General features: G+C 36.9%; 1 protein-coding gene across 1 annotated transcript in view; it reads right to left on the bottom strand.

Annotated features, from left to right (window-relative positions):
- The window catches only part of LOC140145438 (ubiquitin carboxyl-terminal hydrolase 24-like), a 116,555-nt gene that overhangs the window by 50,476 nt on the left and 41,347 nt on the right, over window positions 1-24,732 (bottom strand). The window contains 4 exon segments of the mRNA XM_072167155.1: window positions 785-904; window positions 22,265-22,409; window positions 23,167-23,281; window positions 24,235-24,488. Coding sequence (XP_072023256.1) covers window positions 785-904; window positions 22,265-22,409; window positions 23,167-23,281; window positions 24,235-24,488 — 634 coding nt within the window.

Raw genomic sequence — 24,732 nt, 5'->3', positions numbered from 1 at the left:
TCACCCCTACTATTTATTCTGGGGTGCATCGCTCAGTCCGACACGTCCCTAGTCCGACACGCCTCTAGTCCGACACACCACTAGTCCGACTACACAAGAGTCGCTATACTTAGGGGTGCATCAGTCCGAAAATGAAAAACACTGCACTAGTCCGAAAATGAAAACCACTGCAACAGTCCGACACGCCGCTAGTCTGAATCTGAAAACACTTTTTTAGTCTGACACGTCGCTAGTCTGAATCTGAAATACACTGCGCAAGTCCGAATTTGGAAAACATTGCCAAAACTGAAAACCATAGCGCTAGTCTGAAACTGAAAACCACAGCGCTGGTCCGAATCTGAAAAACACTGTGCTAGTCCAAATCTGAAAAACACTGCGCATATTCGGACTAGCCAAATTCAGATTCGGAGTTTCGGACTAGCGCAGTGTTTTTTAGATTCGGACTAGCGCAGTGTCGGACTGAAGAAGTGTTTTCCAGATTCAGACTAGTGCAGTGGTTTTCAGTTTCGGATAAGCGCAGTGGTTTTCATTTTCGGACTAGCGGTGTGTCGGACTGGCAGAGTGTATTTTAGATTTGGACTAGCGGCGTGTCGGACTGGTGCCGTGCATTTCAGATTCGGACTAGCGGCATGTCGGACTAGTGGAGTACCGGACTAGCGGTGTGTCGGAATAACGCCTTGTACCCACAAATTCTTACCATATCTCTGATTGGCTTAAGTAGGGGGAAAATCTCAAGATTGGAAAGGGAGGCATGCCCCCACCCTGTTACCATCCCTGCACTCACCTCTCTTAATCCTGGTGTATGATACAATTGCTGAATGACAGAATTCATATAGCATGTTGCCCCTCCATTACGTAAGCCTACATACTTGCCAGGAGATCGGCCATCCACTGGTGGTAGATACTACAAGACAAAAAGTTTTATAAGGGTTAGGTTGATCTATTTTAAGTGTGTCAAACAAAGTAGATAGAGTATAGGACTTGGAATTCATATTTTGTGATATTTCTGGCAAGATGTAACAAGACAACTCTTGAAATAAAATATATTGATATTAATTCGCGATGTTATAAGGCCCGCCGATTACGAGCTGATCAAACTATAGCACAGAAATCTTCTATTTAAAGAATAAACCATAGGAATTTTTGTTTTTAATATTCTCTACAGTTATATAGATGACAGGCAGGCCCAATATAATTTTTTGAGTAGTGGAACGCCAGCCGGTATCCACTACAATAAAATATTGTTCGATATTATTGTGGAACGCGCTACATACCCGCTCTTCAACAAGTGTCTTCCGTGATTGATGCAGTTGCTGCCGTCTACCGTGTGATAGACAGAAACCAATGAAATTCAGCGCTAACAAGCTAAGCCACAGCCACTGACTCAGAATGGATCTTCTAAGGATTATACCCATAGACTTCTACAGACTAATCACAAACAGCCAAAGTCAGAGCATCACCTGATAATGAGGGCCGATTATTCCATGAAGTGCGACAGGTGAAACTGCTACGTATAATACATACAGCATATTTTTACGGTCTTTTGCGAAATGCAAAACACGTAACATTCTGTCACATACTGTGATTGTTAGACATGAGTGGCCTTCATGAATATGTGAGAATTCACAGCATACAAAGCTTGGGGACTTTTGACTGTTGATGGATAGCCTGTAGTAGTCTGTGATTGCCCCTTTGGTGATTGGAAATGGCCCCTGGTTCAAAGTTCAATTTGTTGAAGCAGGTGCCATTTTTATGTAAAACGTATCCCATGATCCATCACTCCTTATTTTCATCCCTGGTAGTGGCCACTGGTACATTCAAAGTGGCCACTGGTTCACTCTTGGTGAACTAGGGGCCACTTTTTTTGCCAAAATGGTCTCTGGTTCAAGCTCTCTTATTTTCACCCTTGGTTGGTAGACACTGTTATTAGAAGGTGAAGGAAATATCAATTTATTTATTATAAAACAAAACCCACATGAACTATGAATGCATTGTTTTGAGTCAGGTTTTTGCATGACCAAGTTTTTTGTTTAATTACATAATACAAATGATAGCAATGTGGAAGTGAAATGGGCTGTTCCGGTTGAAATCAATACAATCTCTATGTAAGATATGACCTTAATCTCCCACACAGGGAGTGTAGATTTCAAATGGAGTCACCCAGGTAACCCCATTTGAAATTCACACTCCCTGTACGGAAGCTGAAGATTAAGGTCATATCGTCCATAGGGGGTGTGGATTTTAACTGTAAGAGCCCATTTGCAGTTGGTGTATACTGATATTAGAATGTGAAAGACGAAAACAAATTGATTTATAATTTTTTTTTTAAGCGGGTTGGAGGCAGCATGATCTAGCAGTGTTTGCACACAAATATTGGGACAAATAAAGATGACACACAAGACAAGTCAAATTATCACATGATCAGGTTTAGATTTATGACGGTTCATTGGAGTGAGGACTTTCTTTTTGTGTTGTTTATCTTAATAATTATAAGCTTTATTATTTCATGCCAATATCATACAATTGGCCCCTGAACATGTTTAAAGCAAAACCGCCAATGTAACCTGTTGGCAATTTTGTTTTAAACATGTTCAGGGGCCACAAGCACATATACACTACCAAGGACACACAATTTGGCTATACCATTTAAAATCCAAACTACCCTTGTTGAAGATGTTAAAAATACCTTCAACAGGGGGAGCAAGAATTTCAAATGGAATTAATGCATTAGGCAGTTCCACTTGAATTTCATACAGCCTCTGAAAAAAAATCAACTTGAATCTTCCACAGAGGGAGGGTGAGTTTCAAATAGAGTTGTGCTCATTTCAATTACAATGAAGTGTGAATGGATAATGAATACAAAATCAAAATTGTGAACTGAGATTAGATTATGGGCACTACTGTCTTTCTTACAGAGCTCCTGATTGGTTTATTATATGATATGATCATCTCAGTAACCAATCAAAATAGAGCTTTTAGATCTCTTGGTACTTTTCAGCCTACTGACTATTTTTACCATATCCCTGATTGGCTAAATACATGATATAGTCATCTTTGTAACCAATCAAAGTAGTTCGTAGAGGCCAATAATTTGGTCGGTAGTGCCCATAGGGTTATGTCACATTTAAATGATGTATGAAAACTATAATTAGAGAATAAAGGTATTGTTTTTAGCCGCTGGAGTGCATCTATCGTCTCATATAACACGGGCGACATCATTATTTGCCTCGTTGTTTTACGCCAAAAATAATTATGTCATGTGTTATATGAGACGATATATGCACGACAGCGGCTAAAAACAATACCTTTATTCTCATTAAACACTTTAATTCAAATAAATAATATTAATCATAAGTGTACCAAATTTTAATCAAATTAAATCCTACATTTTACAAGGAATCACCTAGGGCTTAGAATCAATCAGTTCCGTTGTTGCTACGAACCTCCGATTGATTCAAATAGCGTGTACGAGTATTGCATCGACCCAGCACGTGCTAAAGTGTGCGATATTGTGTCATATCACACGGGTAAGAACCAATAAGATTGCAGGAACGTTCTCAAGTGTTTAAAAATAGTAAATTGCTGTAACCCTTTGACGAGAGCGTACTTGACTATATTTTCGGTAAGTAGGGTATTCAATGCACTTGTCTCTGATTGCCTGCTAACGCGACCTGCTGTTGTAGACTCCATAAACTACACATTGTACATGTATGTTAGTTCCGGTTTGTCAACATCGCAGAAGTACACTCATCAAAGGTTTACAGCATGGATTTCAAATGGAATGAGCACATCAGCTCATTTGAAAAAATAGGATCACTTTCTAGAGAATGGCCTACATCATCCTAAAAAAAGAAAAGAAAATGTGTGTGAAAATGGGGAAAAAGTACCAAAAACACAAACAGGCTGAAATTAAATAAAATAGCAAACATTTTGACTAATAAAAAAACTGAATTCGGTTTTAAAACTGAAAATTCTCATGCCTGCCACATACAGGGAAAACTCATCAACCCACACCAATAGGGTTGCCTTTTGTAATCAATATTTTTCATTATGTTTTTAATCTTCTTGACTTTCTGACTTGTAACACAATATACCACATACTTTTGACATTAATTTGTTTAATCACTCCAGCTAACCGTGTTCACTCACTGGCAAGTGAAGCAATATATACACCCCCTATGGAAGACATGAATTTAATCTTCCACACACAGTGTGAATGGGGAGACCTGAATAGGTCTACACTTCCTGTGTGGGAGATTAAGATCATGTCATCTATGGATTTTAACTGGATTGTCACAGCATGTGAAAACACCCTAAAAATGCATGTTTTGGGTCTTTAATTCATAAATTAATTTTATTGCCAGATACCGTATTCATTCCATGAACCGCCCGGGATTGGGAGCTTGTGAAGATTAAAACTAAGGCTGGCATTTTCGGGCGGGCATTCGGGTACCGCCGAGATTACATTACCCGGCAGGAAATACCCTGCCCGGTACCAAATTCCAAAAAAAAAAATGCTAGGATCATTCATGGTTGACCTAAAAAAAAATTTTAAAAATTATTTATTATTATTATTTTTTTTTTTGATATCAATTTTCTTATTAAAAACACATACATCGTGCAAAATTTTTTTAATTTTTATTTTTAGGTCAACCATGAATGATCCTAGCATTTAGGTCTAGGTCCACCAACATTACAAAACCGAAAAAATAAAATTACCCGAAAATGCCAGGCCTAATTAAAACCTTCACAAGCTCCCAGTCTGAGACAAAGCTAGTGTTCAAATAGTCTTTTTACCAACATGATATAAAAAAAGTGATTACACCATTTCTAGCGGGATCAAAATGTAGTGGCTAGGCCTATGCCATGTATTCAATATTGACAGTAACACCATTTAGGGTCACAAATTAGCTAACATCATTTAGGCCATTGAGGGTCTGTTTTGAACATTGATTAATGAGCATAGGTAGCGCTTTATCAATGACATAAAGAAATGATAAAGAAGGAATGGAAGAATGAGTGACCCCTCTCGGAATACCGCCTACATTTGAAATAAATTGTTTAATTTATACGTTAATCTTTGCGCTCTGGTCATGTAAAATAATACGGTTAAGTTTTGTAACCGATCCAATTAATTTTGTTAATGTTTTCTACTTATTATATGTGTAAAACAATATCGTCTATGTATGAAATAAATCTGTTTAATTATGTTAATATCCGTGCTCTGCTCAAAGTAAAAATTATTAAGCCACATGTAATAGATCCATTTACTTTTGTTCATGTTTTCCATTTAAAGCCATAATGAACAATCTTTTGAAATGAATTTTGCACATTTTTGCCAAACCCTGATTTGTTGGCATATTTTGTAATGTTTACACATGTCCCAACTTACACTAATTGGAATCAGCCAAATGTGTTGTGTTTGTAGGACAGCGTCATTTTGAATTAATGTTGTAATCATCAAATTTCCTCTTTTTATGACATTTTTCTGGAGATGTCCATGAAAAAAGCTTATTTCCAAAATTTCAGTTGATTCCAATTTTGCGTTTGCGAGTTATGCATGATTATGTGTATTACGCAGCTCCACAGACAATGTGTTCTAATTTTGTTCTGGTGTAAATTCACAATATTTTTGCTAAGTGATTTAAGGGCTGGGGTATGAACGTTTGGACAGTATTTATTTTGGGACATTAGAGCACATCAGACATATTGAATTGCATTCTGAATACAAAGAATGTCATTCTGATATCAAATAATTTTGATTTTTTGAAATTCACAATTTAATACACATTTTATGGCAAATCATTAAAAATTGATATTTTTGATATTTAACAGTACTTGAAGTAAACTTTATAAATCTGATGATTTATACTTAAAGTGTATAAAGGTGGGATGAAAAGCCGACGATCAATTGAAAATTTTGACCTTTCATATTGAAGATATGGATTTTTTTCCCAAAACACCCAAAAAAATTAGGTCTTTTTGGAAAAAATCCATATCTTCAATATGAAAGGTCAAAATTTTCAATTGACCGGCTTTTCCTCCCTGCTACATACTCTTTAAGAATATATCATTAGATTTATATAATTTACTTTGAGGACTGTTATATATCAAAAATTTGAAAAATATCTAATTTCTATAATTTGTCATAAAATTTGTATTATATTGTGATTTTCAAAAATGAAAATTATTTGATATCAGAAAGACATGCTTCAGTATTCGAATGCAATTGATAGGTCTGAGGTGCTCTCATGTCCCACAAAAAATACTGTCTAAACGCCATAAACGCTCATTTTAGATCCCTTAATCTGCAAGAAATTTTTTTCACATACAAACACTATGTGCCAGACGTTTCCAGTGGTGCACAAATCTCAACTTTTTTGAAAAAATAGGTGATGATGCTATGGGTCATGAAATGCTCTTTTAAGCAGCAGCTTAAGTAGGTTTTCTTTAATTTTACCTCATTATTTCAGCAAATAAAATGGCCAGAAAACCTGCCTGACAGTTGTTACTCAATTAGTGGTCTGTAAGACCTTGCAGTGTTTGCACTCAAATATTGAGACAAATAAAGCTAACACACAAGAGGAATGGTATGGGTTCTAAAATGAAGATCCGAAGGCTTGATATCACCAGCGGAACCAGGACTGCTTTCAGCTGGGGATCAGTCCCCTGGGGGTCCAAGTCCGGGGAGTTGCAAGGATGCAGCGCCCCTTTGCCTAGGCAAATTTTACATTTCTGAACTCAATTCGCACGATTTAGTGCATACTTCTTTCTTTGTTTCTCTCTATCTCTCTTTCTTTTTTTTCTTAGCGATTCATACCCTGTGGTGCTGCAGCCACCAAAGCACCCCCTGGATCCAGGCATGCTTGATATAAAGGGTGTAATTTCATAATTTTTAGCCAATATTAACAAAATTACAAGTTGACAGAAACTGGTCATCAAGTTTTGGGTAGAGCCTCGAACTGGCAACATACATGAATGGGAATTGAATCAGTTACACAACAGTTATGTAACTTACAGTAAAGTTACATAATTCTTCCTTTCATGTCTGTTGCCACTTTGAGGCTCTACCCAACATGGCGGAACCATGCAAGGGGTGAATATTATAGCTTTTTACTACCAATCTACCAACGAGCAAACCTGTAATTTAAGGCATATACTGTTTTCATGTGTAGCTGATTAGCAACTACAAAAGCACAGACCGTAAAACAATTGAGGTACCAGTTATTGTCACCCCTGTATATCCTAAACAAAGGCAGATATGTCGTAATTACAATCAGCGGTCAATAGCTGCATCTTTTAGCTTGGGTTTAAGGTGGTACGAAAGGCAAAATCAAGTTGCTCTGATTGAGATTAAAATAGACTTGTTGCAGAGAGATATGCAAAATAATCTTAATTCCAAAATTTGAGCCAAATCGGACAAACGGTTTTTGAGATATTACTGTTGAAAGATTCTTTGTATTCTATTGTTTTTGCCAATATATTGATGAAGTTAATGAGGAAAATTGGCAAAATGTGCTCATTAATATTAATTTTTGCCAATATTTTCCCAATATTTTATGAATAACCCTTCATACTACTTTTACCTTTAAAATTTTGACATGAAACTTTGTTAATGTGTCTCTATGACCTAAACCTTTAACATGTGATTTTTCACCCATCTAATTTGCATATTTGCATAATTAATTAGCTTTAAGTATAATGCTAATTAATTATGCAAATATGCAAATTAGATGGGTGGAAAATCACATGTTAATGTTTTAGGCCATAGAAACACATTGGCAAAGTTTCATGTCAAAATCATATAAAATAAAAGTAGTATGAAGGTTTATTCATAAGATATTGGTATAATATTGGCAAACATGAATATTCATGAGCACATTATGCCAATTTTCCTCATTAACTTCATCAATATATTGGCAAAAACAATAGAATACAAAGAAACTAAAAACATGTATATCTTGACAACCGTGACGTCAATTTCCTTCAAACAAAAACTATTTTGCTCAGTGTATTTAGCTTAACTTATTCAATCTATTCAAATGGTTCTAAATTCAGTTTTTGTTTTCCAGAAACATCGTTTCGAACCCCCTTAAGGGCTGGGGTATGAACGTTTGGACAGTATTTATTTTGGGACATGAGAGCACATCAGAGCATATCGAATTGTATTCTGAATACGAAGAATGTCATTCTGATATCAAATAATTTTGATTTTTTGAAATTCGCAATTTAATACACATTAAATGTACATACACATTATGAATTCCCGTCGTAAAAGCCTATCCCACAATTTAATACACATTTTATGGCAAATCATTAACAAGGCGGTTCTCGAACCACGAGTCTCGCCTGCTTTCGCAACCGCCTGCTTTTGTGATTACTTTTGGTCGAGGTAAATGAATTTGGCGGTTATCGGCTAGGCACGATTATCTGGCTGATGGTGACTGTGCCCACCAAGTTTCATGCCCATGCAACAGTTTTTACTAATTTGACCCCTGATGACCCTGAAATGACCTTCCAAAACGTTGGCTCTAAATGTTGACTGTATCCACTAAGTTTCATACCCACACAACAGTTTTTACTAATTTGACCTCAGATGACCCCTGGTGGCCTCGAAATGATCTTCCAAAATTTGGCTTTAAATGTTGACGGTACCCACCAAGTTTCATGTCCATCGACAGTTTTACTAATTTGACCTCAGATGACCCCTGGTGACCTCGAAATGACCTTCCAAAAATTTGGCTTTAAATGTTGACTGTACCCACCAAGTTTCATGCACATCCGATAGTTTTTACTAATTTGACCTCAGATGACCCCTGGTGACCCCGAAATGACCTTCCAAAAATTTGGCTTTAAATGTTGACTGTACCCACCAAGTTTCATGCCCATCCGACAGTTTATACTAATTTGACCTCAGATGACCCCTGGTGACCTTGAAATGACCTTAAAAAATTTGGCTTGAAATGTTGACTGTACCTACCAAGTTTCATGCCCATCCGACAGTTTTTACTAATTTGACCTCAGATGACCTCAGATGACCCCTGGTGACCTCGAAATGACCTTCCAAAAATTTGGCTTGAAATGTTGACTGTACCACCAAGTTTCATGCACATCCGATAGTTTTTACTAATTTGACCTCAGATGACCCCTGGTGACCCCGAAATGACCTTCCAAAAATTTGGCTTTAAATGTTGACTGTACCCACCAAGTTTCATGCCCATCCGACAGTTTATACTAATTTGACCTCAGATGACCCCTGGTGACCTTGAAATGACCTTCAAAAAATTTGGCTTGAAATGTTGACTGTACCTACCAAGTTTCATGCCCATACGACAGTTTTTACTAATTTGACCTCAGATGACCTCTAGAGGTCCTCAGTGACCTTGACCCACTAACCAATACAAACAGGTTTTGTCTCGGGTCAAGATGCACCCACCCACCAAGTTTGAGAAACGTGCGACTCCTAGTCTCCGAGAAAAAGCAAAACTTTAATCAAATTTGTCACACACGCACACCCCTACATACGGAAAAGTGATTATATAGTCTCCTGCCTTATCAGGCGAGACAAACATTGATATTTTTGATATTTAACAGTACTTGAAGTAAACTTTATAAATCTGATGATTTATACTTAAAGTGTATGTAGGTGGGATGAAAAGCCGACGATCAATTGAAAATTTTGACCTTTCAGTATTAAAGATATGGATTTTTTTCCCAAAACACAAAAAAAAATTAGGTCTTTTGGGAAAAAATCCATATCTTCAATATGAAAGGTCAAAATTTTCAATTGACCGTCGGCTTTTCCTCCCTGCTACATACACTTTAAGAATATATCATTAGATTTATATAATTTACCGAGGACTGTTATATATCAAAATTTGAAAAATATCAAATTTTATAATTTGTCATAAAATTTGTATTATATTGTGATTTTCAAAAATGAAAATTATTTGATATCAGAAAGACATGCTTCAGTATTCAGAATGCAATTCGATAGGTCTGAGGTGCTCTCATGTCCCACAAAAAATACTGTCGAAACATAATAAACGCTCATTTTAGATCCCTTAAGACCTCATTTGTTAAAATCATTCGTAGGGTAGTTGGGCAAATAAATTGTAATTCACACCCCTGTGTGGAAAATTTATGTCATGTCTTCCTTAAAGGTATATGGATTTCAACTGGAATACCCAATTTAGTAAAATATCTCTTGATTATTTGATTTTTTTATTTAATCCTCGCAACCTCACATTTATTATTTTATGTCTCATATTGTCTGATGATGTCCTGCTAGGGCACAGCAGATAGGCCACCATCTCTCTTCTTATAATTCGGGCCAAGCCTAATAGGGCGAGTTTCCCGACAGAAGTCTTATTAAGCCGTAGTCTTAAGGTGGCCTTGAGGCTACTAAGCCTAGCCCGATCTCGAAGCCCGAGTCTTAACTCTAGCCGGATTTCTTCAACGCAAATTCAACCTAGTCTTAGTGGCCTTGTAGGCTTAACGCTTGACAACCTCGTCCCTTTCAACCAGCGACTTAATTGTATAGGCTGTTGGATGTAGATGTACATAAGATGTGGTCCTCACGGTTTACCGTACTAACAAGGTTGCCGCCTCATTATCGCAATGTTCCCGGCGCAAAGACTAGCCTGGACCAGCGGTCTTGTGCTTGGGCTTATACCGCACACAACTTGATGCAAGAATATTGTGTCTGCTTTTGTGTCTTTTATGTATTATTTTATTTCCACTTGACTTTTTATGAGTCCAACTTATATCAATGATACGTCTATGCTGTATACTCGTGATTCTTTCTTTGCATCCCAAAAAGGGTAAAACTGTAAGCCTAATGGAAAGGAATCTGTGATTCACCTAAACAGGAAAGCAACCAACGTGCTATCTACTGCTGATATCAGTAGTCTTCTCAGATCTCACATGAAGTTCTCTGTTGGTACAATATTTATAATTATTTAAGTAGAAGATATAGCAATATTATGTGCATCTTATCCGTAAATTCAGTTTTAATACTGCATGCATTATTGTTTCGTGTCAAATATTTACTATATCTTTACCCATTTTGTCCTTCTTCTATTGTATTAAATTGATGTCCAACCTGGTATAATATAGGCACTTCAAAATAATATTGTAATAGGCCTACTTATGAAAAGTACGAGTATCAAACTATTAAGGCTTGGATAGGGACAGGTGGTATCATAGGTCTTGATGATGATGATGATGATGATGATGATGATGATGATGATGATGATGATTATCATTCAAAATGAGTAGGTCTTATGATAGCAACAGCTATCAACTAACTCAAATGAACACTAAAATAAAATGCTGAAATGTTCAACTAAATCGAACAATTAATTACCCACGGTGGCGTAACTAGACATTTTCATTTGGGGGTGGGGTGGGGGTAAGCGGGGCAAACATAATAAATGAGGGGCAGGCATCGTTCATGCTGTTTGGGTTTGTAAGGGGTGGAGTGGGTCTGAGGAGTTATGGGATCTGCTTGGAATCTGTGAGATTTCTTTTTTGACATGGGGGAGGTGGGATTGAAAAAAAATTATGGTACAAATGCCATATTTAAGGTATTAAAGCTGGTGACATATAGGCCAATGGTACAAAAGTGGGATAAATGTAATTTATTTAACCTTCAAAATTGAGTTTTTAAGGTTAAAATGACCAAATAATGAGGTTAATTAATAACTCTCAGAAGTAGGCCTAAACCTTCCCCCTAGTTACGCGACTGCTTACTCATGTTAATTGAAAGACCGTCAAAAACATGTAAGATAAACTTTGCGTTACAATTTTAATAATTTGTAAATTGAAATAGACCAAGGCTTACGACCTAAGACCTGCTCTGAGGCAGGGCCAAGAAAAGCCACTGTAAGCCTGGTCTAACAGGCTTGCGTGAGACTACGGCTACAGAAGACTGATTTTAGAAATGCAAATTTTACTGAAGCCTGGGGCTAATCCTACAAGCCTGGCCCACGGGCTAACGAAGCCTCGAGGCTATGGTAGCCGTGCTTCGGGAAATGCGTTTTCAGTTAAGCCTGGTCTTACGACCTTATTTAACCTTCAAAATTGAGTTTTTAAGGTTAAAATGACCAAATAATGAGGTTAATTAATAACTCTCAGAAGTAGGCCTAAACCTTCCCCCCCTAGTTACGCGACTGCTTACTCATGTTAATTGAAAGACCGTCAAAAACATGTAAGATAAACTTTGCGTTACAATTTTAATAATTTGTAAATTGAAATAGACCAAGGCTTACGACCTAAGACCTGCTCTGAGGCAGGGCCAAGAAAAGCCACTGTAAGCCTGGTCTAACAGGCTTGCAGAGACTACGGCTACAGAAGACTGATTTCGAGAAATGCAAATTTTACTGAAGCCTGGGGCTAATCCTACAAGCCTGGCCCACGGGCTAACGAAGCCTCGAGGCTATGGTAGCCGTGCTTCGGGAAATGCGTTTTCAGTTAAGCCTGGTCTTACGACCTCTTAAGCCTTGAGGCTAGACAAGCCAATTGCTAAGCCACCCGTCGAGAAATTCGCCCATAGTGGCTCAGGGGCCACTGAAGTTAAAGGGATGCCTAAAACACAAACAAACAGAACAAACACAAAATGGACTAGACAAAATGGGTAAAAATTATAGGTCTATTATGGTCATGCTTTCAACTAACTGATGTACAAACTTAACTAATATTGCCTACACTGAAATAGATCTGTATTTTAATTAGATTAAGTGTCTCGCTTCCCTGAATGTAAAATAATACGGTGCCATGAAAAACAATACCGCCTGCATTGGAAATATATCTTCTCAACTACGTAAATCATTCTGCAACATATCAGTCTGATTACCTTCATACTTTTCCACTAAATGACATGCAATTAATAATGAAAACATTAAAAACAATACCGCCTACATCGGAAATATATCTTCTCAACTACGTAAATCATTCTGAAACAGATCCGTCTAATTACGTTCATACCTTTCCACTAATTGATGTGCAATTAATTAGGAAAACACTAATTTAATTCTTTTTAAAATGTTTTTTACCAATATACATCTATGACAGCTATAGGGTCCACAACTTATAAGTTCCCCCAAATACTTTGTGAAATAAGTCGAAAAATATTTCACGAAATGTAAAAATGTAAAAAGGTATGTATAGCCCCATTTCTTTTACACATGTGGACCAATTTATAGCGTCACACGTCATTGCGTTCAGACACAATGGTTAATTGTGTAAGAAAAGAGGACATTTTTAAAAGTTGCACCTGAGTCCATAGCAATCAGGTTTTCTTTAACAATCACATGAATATGCCTGGCCAACTGTATTGTTTGAGAGTTGACTCTATGGACTCAGATGCAACTTTTAAGACTGTTTAAGCCGGTCTCTTTTTTTACATAATGAACCATTGTGACTGAACGCGATGATGTGCGACTCTATAATTTGGTCCATATGTGTAAATCAAATAAGGCTACCCATTTCTTTTTACACGTTGGCATTTCGCCAAATATTTTTTGATTTATTCTAAAAAGCATTTAGAACTTATAAGTTGTGGACCCTATATGTGTAGGTAACACACATTTTGTCACCTTGTGAAACCTTGCCAACCTAGGAAACTGTCTTGTAAATTTGATTAAATGTGTACGTAGTGCTGGCTGAAGGGGAGCAGTACTGGTATAGCTATAAGTAGGGATGCCCACTGTCCATACAGTTTCCACTAGAACGATTTTTCATTTACTGTGTGCGTGCACTCACACACGTATTGTCTATTGGAGAAACTGATCGATACAAGAAATCCCAGGCCTGTTAAATGGCGTACATACTTGTTTTTGATCCAAATGTAGGCCTATATCAGGGTGTTTCAAGAAATTCCTGATTCCACCGGAAAACATTAACCAAACTTTTTCCTGATTGGTCAGTAAATAGAGAGGACCTTCCCAGGCTCCAATAATTTTTTTTTTAATTGCCCGATCGGGCAAGCTTAGGTCAACTTTTGCTTGCCCGATTATGCCCGAAAATTTGAGAAAGAAAACCATCAACAAGTTGCAGTATTGTAATAACTAAAATTGTCTAAAAATAGCACAGGGTACCGCCGCTGTGGTATGACCTTGAGATGTTCCACAGGCTCTTTCAGAATCGGCCCGATCAGGAGCATCTGCATGTTTCCACTTGGGAATTAAAAATTAATCCATGGTGAAATAATATCTCCCCAAGAAATTAATTAGCAGTTTACGTTAACATCAGAACAATGTTGTGCACTGATAACATGTGCAGTGACCTGATTTTAATGGACAGGGAAAGCCCCTTGTTGCTGATGCCGGCAGCCGATCCCCGATACCTTTTAGTAATTCAATAATAAGCACAACAAGAAGATCAAAGAGCCACTGTGGGCTGTGAACCTGTGGGTATAATGTTCTATGCAAATTAGATGACACTCCTCTCCCAGGGCAGGCTTGTGACGGCCGGCAACTTCGTGCGCTGAATAATTCATGAGTGCCGTACGCACATGGTCATTATGATATACACTGTACGTGTTTCGGGGTCAGGAAAACGTCATAACGTCATCAGATTGACCTCATTAATTAAAGAGTAAACATGTGCTTGTACGGTAACATACACTGCGATATGCACTGTACATGTTTCGGGGTCATGGAAATACCGATTGACCTCATTAATATTGAAAACATTTGATATGGGGGATTCCCACGATATGAACAGGTGATGTGTACAGTGTAATCATAGCATGTACATGTATTGCTTCGGAGAATAGCCTGCGATCATTAACAATTAACAGTGGAAATTAGTGCGGAAATATATTTTGTTTGTTTGTCTGCATTGGTATTGTTGTAAGTAAAATATGCAAGTCATAATGCCGTCTTTGCACAATGATTTTGCAATTGCCCGATCGGGCCGAGTGCCTGATGATTTAGCTTGCCCGGCAGTATTTTTAATTGCCCCGGGCAATCGGACAGGCAATTTATCGGAGCCTGGACCTTCCTAATTTGCAGAGATCAACTTTTTTTAATGAAAAATTTAATGAGATGAGAACTACAACAGGTTGAAGTGACACCATTCCGTGCATCAGGTGTTCAAACGCAATTATTTCCGAATTTGGAGTGAATCAGACAAGCAAACTTACATAGTCATAAAATGTAACTATTTTTGAAGACAAAATGTACAGGATGTTAAGAAATTTAAGAATGTTTAAGCCTCACCATGCCCATCTCAAATCATGCACTTCTCACTACCATGTCCATTTCATATGCTATCCATCATGGCTTCCATGCACACACAGTGTATTGCTCAATGTATTAAAGATAACCTTTGAGTTGGAGCAAATTTCTCAAAATTGGTAGTGATTAATATTACCAAACTTATGCCATGATGAAATATAATAATTTTTGAAGATAAAATGTGCTGACCGTAAAAGATTGAACAATGTTTAAGACTACCGCCATTCATTTGAAATAATGCACTTATTGTTCATCTCCTCTATGGAGATATTTTCCATGGCGGCCATCTATGATCATGCTTATGGTTTCACCAAACAAACCATGGGTTTTGAGGTCTTATATTTTTTGTTGTATGTCAACAAAATCGATTAATTTTTCAGGATGATCTTATTTTCATGTTGTTATAAGCAAATATAATGTTCCAGATAACGCTAGTTAATAAATACATTAAGAAAAAGTACCTTAAAATTGCACTTTCTGTTAGTAATCCTTTTTGGACTTTAACTTTTTAACATGTTCTAGCAGCCCTATATAAAACCGTGACACTCGAAATGCCATATCTCTGGAATGAAACATCCGATTAAGATTATTTAAACGCCAAAATGTTTCTTTCATCAATTCCCAGCCAATAAGTTAGGTCTGAATCAATTTAAGGGGTACTACACCCCTGCCCAATTTTGTGCCTATTTTTGCATTTTTCTCAAAATTATGGCGCATTGGGGACAAGTAAGATATGTATATTATAGGGGCAAGGACTACAACTACTGCACTGGAAATTTTATTTCAGCACAGCCAACAGTTGTGGAGTTACAGTCAAAAATGAGGGAAAACCAATATTTGATCAATAAATCAATAACTACTTGCTTTGTGTTGCTGTATTTTCAGTACAGTAGTTGTAGTCCTTGCCCCTATAATATACATATCTTACTTGTCACCAATGTGCTATAATTTTTGAGAAAATTGCAAAAATAGGCGCAAAATTGGACAGGGGTGTAGTACCCCCTTAAAAGTACTTCAATTTTTAGTGGACATGCCTACTATAAGCGTTTCCATGCATGAGTTGTGTCAGTATGCACACAAACGGAAAAGGTCTCTGAGCTTGTGCAGATTTTAACCTCATGAGAACTACCTGCCTATTGGTCAAAAAGAAGTTTTCATTATCAATTAGACCAATCAGCAACATTGTTAGAATAATTTCACCACACAAACAAATTGGGTGAATTATTTGCAAAGCTTCATTCTGATTGGTGATAAAATGCAGATATCATGTAATTGACCAATCGGAGGCAATGTTAGATCGGCAGGTAGTGCTCAGGGGGTTAAAATCTAATAGGGTTAAATTCTCCTTTTCCTTCTTATCAACCTCAAGTCTTATGCACATAATAAAATATTAACACTAATTTAAAATAATAATCATACAATTCTTCCAATAAATGTGATTAAAACATTTTTTTTACCTACAATTTTGTAAACATAAAAAATGGGGGGAAATTATAAAATTGGCCATTTCTCTGATTCAAATGTGTAATGCAATAACGAACAAGTGCAGTGTAGATTTCAAATGGAGTGATCCATTCAGGTAACCCCATTTGAGATTCTCCCTCCCTATGTGAAAGATCATGTCTTCCATAGGGTGTGTACGGATTTAACTGGGCCATATGGAAGAACAGGGGAATACTTAAATTTTCCCCTGAATATGGACCCAGTATAAAGAAGAAATAAACAAACAAACAAACAATAAACTGGAACAGCCCATTTTGGAGCAGACGACACTGAATGTAGAAGATTAAGATATCTTCCATAGGGGGTGTATGAATTCAACTGGAACAGCCTAATTATGTTCATTCTATCCACTGACAATAAATTGTTCCTTTTCATGGTTGGAAACCTTGACACCAAGCTCCATCTAATGCTCGCTGACTCTTTTAAGGATGTCAAGATAAGTAGTGCCGCACAAGACATTTTCGACAGGTGTTGCAAATCGGTATCATAAACATGCATGGGCATATATCTGAATTTCTTAAAACTCTGTAATATACTTTACCACATTCTTATTTATTTTATGTACGTACATTGTGTATATATTTGGGATATTTATGTGTCCTATTGTATGTATTTCTCTTGGATGCACCGCTTTTAGCATGTGCCACTGTTTTGAAAGTATTTTCCAATAAACTTATTATTATTACAGCCTACATTGAAATAGATGCGATTCATCTTGTCAATGCCCTCAATGTAAAATAATAAGGCTGTTAACACCATGAGAACTACCTGCCGATTGGTCAAAATAAAAAGGAGTTTTCATTATTAATTAGACCAATCAGCCACATTGTTAGAATGATTTCACCACACAAAAAAATTATTTGCAAATCTCCATTCTGATTGGTGATTATAATGAAGATATCATGTAATTGACCAAGGCAATGTTAGATCAGCAGGTACCGCCTACATATTCTTCTTAAACAAGTAAATCACCCTCGCTTTCCTCAAGCGCACTTCTGAAACATATCCGTCTAATTTTTCTACAAATCACATGTAATTTAATAACGCCTACATTGAAATCAACCTGGTTCATTAATTTAATCTTCCCGCTTCCCTGAATGTAATATAATAAGGCTGTAAAACTGTCCTGATTAAAAAATATTAAATTGATCTTCTTAAGGCAGGTTGAGGGGAACAGGGGTAGCGTTAACATACCTGCCAACTTTTGAAAACTAGAAATAGGGACACTTGCGACGCGCAGCGCTCGCGAATACGGCCGAGGGTCAACTTAAGTGCCCCTGGTGGGGGTCGAGGGGGCGAAGCCCCCTAAAGCCAGAGGGTTTCTACACATTTTACACTACAGGAGACACCATTTCTTAGGGGAAATTACATTTAAATGGATTAAAAATATGGTTATTTTGAGAAAATAAGTTTAGATAACAGCCTTGAAGAATATCTATTATATATGCAATCTTCTTCAAGACTGTTATCTTGACTTGTTTTCTCAAGATTATACCGTAAAATATGCAAATTAGATACCTAAGCCCAGGCAATGTTAGCAGATTTAGCACCCCAAAAGATCACTTTTGACATAAAAACCTGTTTTAGACTTTTTTGAAAAAATGCTTCCTTCATCCTAAAAAAGTGGTTTCAAATGTTCAGTTTCCTATACTTTTGTACATGAGAGACATTCTTCAAAGTTCTTTTTTAGCCTAATAACATGGCCTACGTGGCTGAAATTGATATAATGCGCAATATAAAAATGATGATTCATCAAATTTTTGACCCCCCCTCTTTTTTATTTATTTTTATTTAAAAAAAATATTTTTGCCCAAAAAAGCAAGTTATATGCCCTAAATTACTTGCTAATCAAGGTTGGAAACCAGAGAACTACTGCTACTAAAAAAAGTAATGAAGCAAAAGTAATGAAAATGTACAACTTTATCCAACTTTGTAAAAATAAATTGGCATTAAAAAAAAAAATAGCAGTATTTCTATGGTTTCCAACCTTCAATAACAAGTAATTTAGGGCCTAGAACTTGATTTTTTTTTAGAAAATCGGGACATCCCGATTTTATGACGTTCGGGGTCTAAATCGGGATGTCCCGCCAAAATCGGGACACTTGGCAGGTATGCGTTAACCCCCGATCGGGGGTGAATGACCCCCTAAATTTAAAAAATATTAATTTTTCACCCTCCATATATTGGGAATGTGCAAGCTTGTGGGTGAACTCTGACCCTCTACTTTTGGACCTTACTCCTACCCCTGACTACACTGCAAAATATTTTTCACCCCCGAGATTTAATTTTCACCCCATGTATTTGGATTTTCTGCAAGCTCGGGAGTGAAAAACATGGAAAACAACCCCCGACTTCCGGGCCTTAATGCTACCCCTGGAGGGGAACATGAACTAGCAGTGTTTACATCTACAGATTATTGAGACAAATAAAGTAGACACACAAGAGGAATAATATGGGTTCTATAAAGGAGATGCCAAGGCTTGATATAAGGGGTGTCATATGTCATTGTGACTGTAATCATTTCTTTGACTTTTATTCCCATATGGGAATCCAAAAGTTGTGGAAAAATAGGACCATGTCCTATAAGATATCAGAATACCACAGCCTGTGGGGAAATATGAAATGCTTGTAGGGACTGCAAGGGAATTTTCCTTATTTAACTAGTTTTCCCACTAATATAAACACTTTTACCATAGGCATAGTGCCCAAAACGCTGAAAACAACTTGATAGATTTTGATAGCACACATACACCTATGATGAAAAATGGAATTATATCCTATGATTTTGTAGAGAAATTGCATGTGTGTTTTCAATATAACAGGTTATAATAATAGGATTAGTTTGATCTTGAAATTTAGCCACCTGGACACTTCTGTTCATCTAACGGCATTTCTGATTGGCTGATAACTTGAAATGGCCCAAATGTAATAGCCCAAAATGTTATTATAGAAGTCCTACAATCCCGATCATAAGTACCGTATTGGTCCGAGTATAGTCCCACACGTTTTTTAGGTGAAAATTTTTCACAATTTGGGGGTGGGATTATACTCGAATTTCCAAAAAAAAAAAAAATAATATATTTTTTTTATTGTTAAGTTTTTTTTTTCCGGTTTTGGAGTGTCCCTGGACCTAGACCTAGATTCCAAAATACACAAGTTGTACACTTGTGTAAAAGTAGGATTGTTTTTAACCGTATTTTAGTTGATATACTAAAATTTAGCTTTCTTTGGTGTGAAGTCTGAACTGTTTTCTACTACTACAAGCCTCCCCCTTCCCCACCAATCAATGTTGGATGTCTCTAGGGGTACATGACCAAAAACAACTACCAACATTGATTTGGAGGAATGTGGCATATTTGATGATGTGTTCCAATACTTATAACTGTGATTGTAGGTATGGAGTCCAAAGTGTGAACAAAAGCTACAAAATGATTTCCTTAAAAAAAGTGATGAAATTATCTCCCATTGATCTCCAATAATACAGACAGCAAAAGAATACCAGCTATATCCTAAAAAGACAAATATGTCAAAATTAAAACCAGCAGCCAATATCTGTACTCTTTAGCTCGGATTTAAGACCTCATTTGTTGAAATTGGTTGAGAATTAAAAAAAAACCGATGACAGACAACCAAAGGAAGGAACAAAATCCGAAGTTGCATTTCAATGGAAAGTACAGCGCTAGTTCTAATTCGAAAATGCTTTGTATCCAATGCAATCTGCAGCTTTAAATATACATGTTCCTTTGGATTATGAATCACTGTGTCTTTATTTCTAGATCAATTTCAATGAACAGGTCTTAATAATAGGTTAATAAATAAATGCATATCACTTGCTGTGAGTGAAATAAAACAAAATAATGCATGCGTACTGAGATGTTGATGTGTCTAATGTACAAGCCCTGAAGGGAGGAGTGCATTAGACGCATCGACATCTCAGTACAAGTGCATATTGAGATGTTGATGTGTCTAATGTACAAGCCCTGAAGGGAGGAGTGCATTAGACGCATCAACATCTCAGTACAAGTGCATTATGTTGTGCAATTTCTCAAGCAACAGGTCATATCCATATTCATTAACCTATTTCATAAAATTGGAAAAAAACCTGTGGTTTTTGCTACTTTTGTAACAAAATTGTCACTAATCAAGTTGGAAAATGCAAGCAAATATAAATGCCTCCACCCGCAAGAAAATTGAATGCGTCCAAATGCACTACGCGTAATACTCGCAATATTTATGCATGCCTAGTAATTTACTAAAGTTTGCTCTGATTGGTTCATACTATCTAGGAGTGTATGAATCTGAGCTAAAAGATGCAGCTTTTTGCTGCTGGTAATAGATGCTGGTATTAATTATGATATTATATGTCTTTGGTCAAGATATACAGAGGTGAAATAACTGGTACCTTAATTATTTTTCTGTGTGTAAAATAACTACTGATAAACCAGCCAAACGGGCAATAACAGTAATTTCACACTTAGGTCCGATTTCTCAATGCTTGGCTAGTGGTCAAGCTTCCTAAGCCGGCTTCCTAAGCCAGCAGGCTGCTGTACCATTGTGGATCAATTTAATTGATTTTTTCTTTCTAGATGATGTACGATGTGAAATTGTAAGCATTGGCATATATAGGACTAATCAGGCAAAACCTGATGGCTTAGGAAGCCTGACTACTAGCCATGCTTGGAGAAACCGGCCCTTATGGCTTGATTTTATCACCTTTTTCATAGCAAAACTGCAGCATACACTACTAAGATTTAAATTTACTCAATTCATATATACATTTTATCTGCTTTTTTTATTGGCTCATACTTTAAAATTTGTGCTAGCATGCCACAATTGCACAGTATATGGTTCACAAAACAAAAGACAGGTCATATGCATGGGTCATGAACATATGTCAAAGGTTATACAGAGGTCAAACACACCTGTGTTTCATCAATCAGGTTTGTGTTCAGACTGGCAGGTGATTGGATGCCTCCGTTCCTCTTTTGGAAGGACGGCAAAAAATCAGAAATAGAGGAACAATTTTAGTACATTCGTTTCTTAAATTTGAGTACCATATTTTGCTGACTGAGCACATTAATTTGCTAAATGCAGCAGAGATGCTACTCAGTTTCACTCAAAAACCTGAAACTGGTGAGAAAAACCTGAAAAAGCACATGAATGCAGTCCAAAAAGCCCCCAAAATTAAATAAAAATGCAGGAATTTGGACTCACAAAAAACCTGAATTCAGACTAAAACCTGCAAAGTGGCATCTCTGATGCATACACTGGCCAGCAATAGTATTTCTTTTTCACAAATATTGACTGCTATGAGGGGCATGGTTATAATTATAAGTTTACAGATCTCAAAACCATGACTATGCCCCAAAATGAAGTCAAGGGCATAGTCATGGTTTTGAGATCACCACACACATATATTTTTGTCCACCCTTACCTGTCAGCTGATCCAAGTTATCAGGCCAATTAGTAATAACTACTTATCCTAGTCAAATCTCAAGAGTCACTGGCCCAAGACTTACCTCCCATTCTTTAGCTATTGCTGGGTCTGGTTGATGATGCATATTGATTAGCTGTGAGCTGATCTGTTTCAGGTTCTCTGGGCAATTCTCAGCGAGTACTACTAGAAGATCAAAAGCTGCCGCACGTGATTCTACACCCGCTATCCTGTGATGAACAAATTGAAAGCGCAAAATTTTAACTTAATTTAATTACAAATATCACTCTTTTACGATAAAATATGAAGGTTATGGGTTCGAGCCATGGCGACACCATCAAGTTCTGCCCACGAGGAAGGCACTTTATCTTGATTACTCCTCTCCACCCAGGTGTATAAATGGGTACCAGCATTCTTAAATGCTGAGAAGGTAAGAGACTCGTTGTGGAGGTGCAGCATTTCACGGGAGTCTGGCCAAATCACTAAGGAAAATGAAATGTTTTTTTAAAACCTGCTATGGATTGTAATCTGCTTGTGAGTCTACCTTGATATTGTTTTGTAGTAGTTTCTTAAGTTTGGAAACATGATAAGAGTTATAGGTTTAGGGTTGGGATTAGAGTTACCTAGGATTTGGGTTGTGAATGCATCAACAAATCATTTCCAACCAACTAGATCTATTATTTTTTGCCTTTCTCAATTGTTAACTTTTGGGGATGAATTCATTCAAAGCAGTAATTACTGACAGCAATGGATGTTCTCAAAATATATTTTGGGGCATTTATTCTGCCGATGCCCATCGGTTTCCAAAAGTGGTGCATCACAACCGCTCAGCAATCGAGTATTAATTCAGCTCTCCTTTGGATTGTAGTCTGCTTGTGGGTCTACTTTCACATTATTCGTAGTACTTTCCAAGATCAGTTTGGAGGCATGCTTAGAGCTAGGATTAGGGTTGGGGTTAGAGATAGCATTAGGATTATGTGAACTTACTTTGGATTATAGTCTGCTTGGGGGTCTACTTTCACATTATTCGTAGTACTTTCTAAGATCAATTTAGAGGCAGGAAATAGGAACTCATTCAAGAGTTTATCAACAAACTTCTCTCCTGCAAAAAACAACAACATAAAGAAACAAATTTAACTTGCCCTAGCAGTGTTTGCACTCAAATTGAAACAAATAAAGCTGACACACAACAAGAATGATATAGGTTCTTTGTAAAAATTTTCCTTTTAATTTATTTTTCTTATTTTACAGTTGTAATGTTTTATTTTTATTTTTAGTAGCAAAATTGCTGTTTTCTGCGTTATCCATGTGCTACTCTTTTTTGTTTGTTGACAAGCTGATACGATAGGCTAGAAAACAATAAAACACTGATCAATTAAATGTAGTGATGTCCTGATTTGAAAGTTGCACTAACAAGTACAAAAGCACTCAGCTATCATTACACAGATTTCCTTCCATTATACTGAATACAAATCAATATATTTTACTGCAACTTTAAAATCTTGGGTTACATTGATTTAAATATAATCTTGGGTTACATTGATTTAAATATACGCTGCGGTGTCAATATTAGGCAATTCCTACAAATGAGGTGTCAAAATGCGCAGAAATAAAGTCTGCTCCCAAAACATTTCACAGATTTGTAATAAAATAGCCTGTTTTTGAATAATGGCCATTATAAAGGTTGTAATTACTTTTTTGAGATGTTTATTAAAGGCAAAGGCCATCCCACTCAGCTGAAAGTGGTTATTATCATGAGGGTCTTATTTTTGTGAATTTTGCAACTGTATTTCTTCCATTTCAATTTTCTGTACTGATTTGCTATTAGTGCAATATGGGTCGATTGTGACAAAAAGTACCCCAAGAAACAGAGCACATCTAGATCTTGCACAATATGTTTATTTCTAGACTATAGCCTATCTTTAGCCAGTGTATTCTCAACATGAAAACAAGGGGAACCTGTACAACGTAATTGGAGTGTCATTTGATGTAGTGAAGTGATGCATCATGTTGCAAAGGATTCTGGGAAGGGTACAATAACTTCTCTGTTCTCACCTATCTTCGTTTTATCCATTCCTTCACAAGTCAACAATGTCTTAGCAAGCTGTAGATGTCCCGCCATAACCAAGTTATCCGTCACCCAGAGACAAGACTCCTCCGTGTCCGATGGCTCAAAATTATTCAACCAGTCTATCTCATCCTCCAACATGGATGCTGGACGAACATTTAGCAGCTTCTGATCTTTGAGGGTGAGTCCGTCTAGCAAACGACATCGTAGGTCAAAATATTGTGCGCAATGACCGAGAACTCTGTGGATGCAAGCAAAATTAAAAGTTACAGCAAAAAATAGAGAGCAAGAATAAATTCTAACATGACAGCTGCTCTATTCGTCAGCAAAGTGGTTACTTAAGTCCGTGGTAACTGGATCACACACCTTTTGGAATTGGTAGTACATGTCACAAATTTGTGTTTTGCGATCGTTTCGATTGTGGTGCAGAACTCAAAACCATGATCCAGTGGACATAGTGATAATCGGATTACACATAATACTTC

This window comes from Amphiura filiformis, chromosome 2, assembly GCF_039555335.1.
Source record: "Amphiura filiformis chromosome 2, Afil_fr2py, whole genome shotgun sequence".
NCBI lineage: Eukaryota > Metazoa > Echinodermata > Ophiuroidea > Amphilepidida > Amphiuridae > Amphiura > Amphiura filiformis.
The sequence above is the reverse complement of the archived record's forward strand: the minus strand, read 5'-3'. Positions and strand labels throughout refer to the sequence as shown.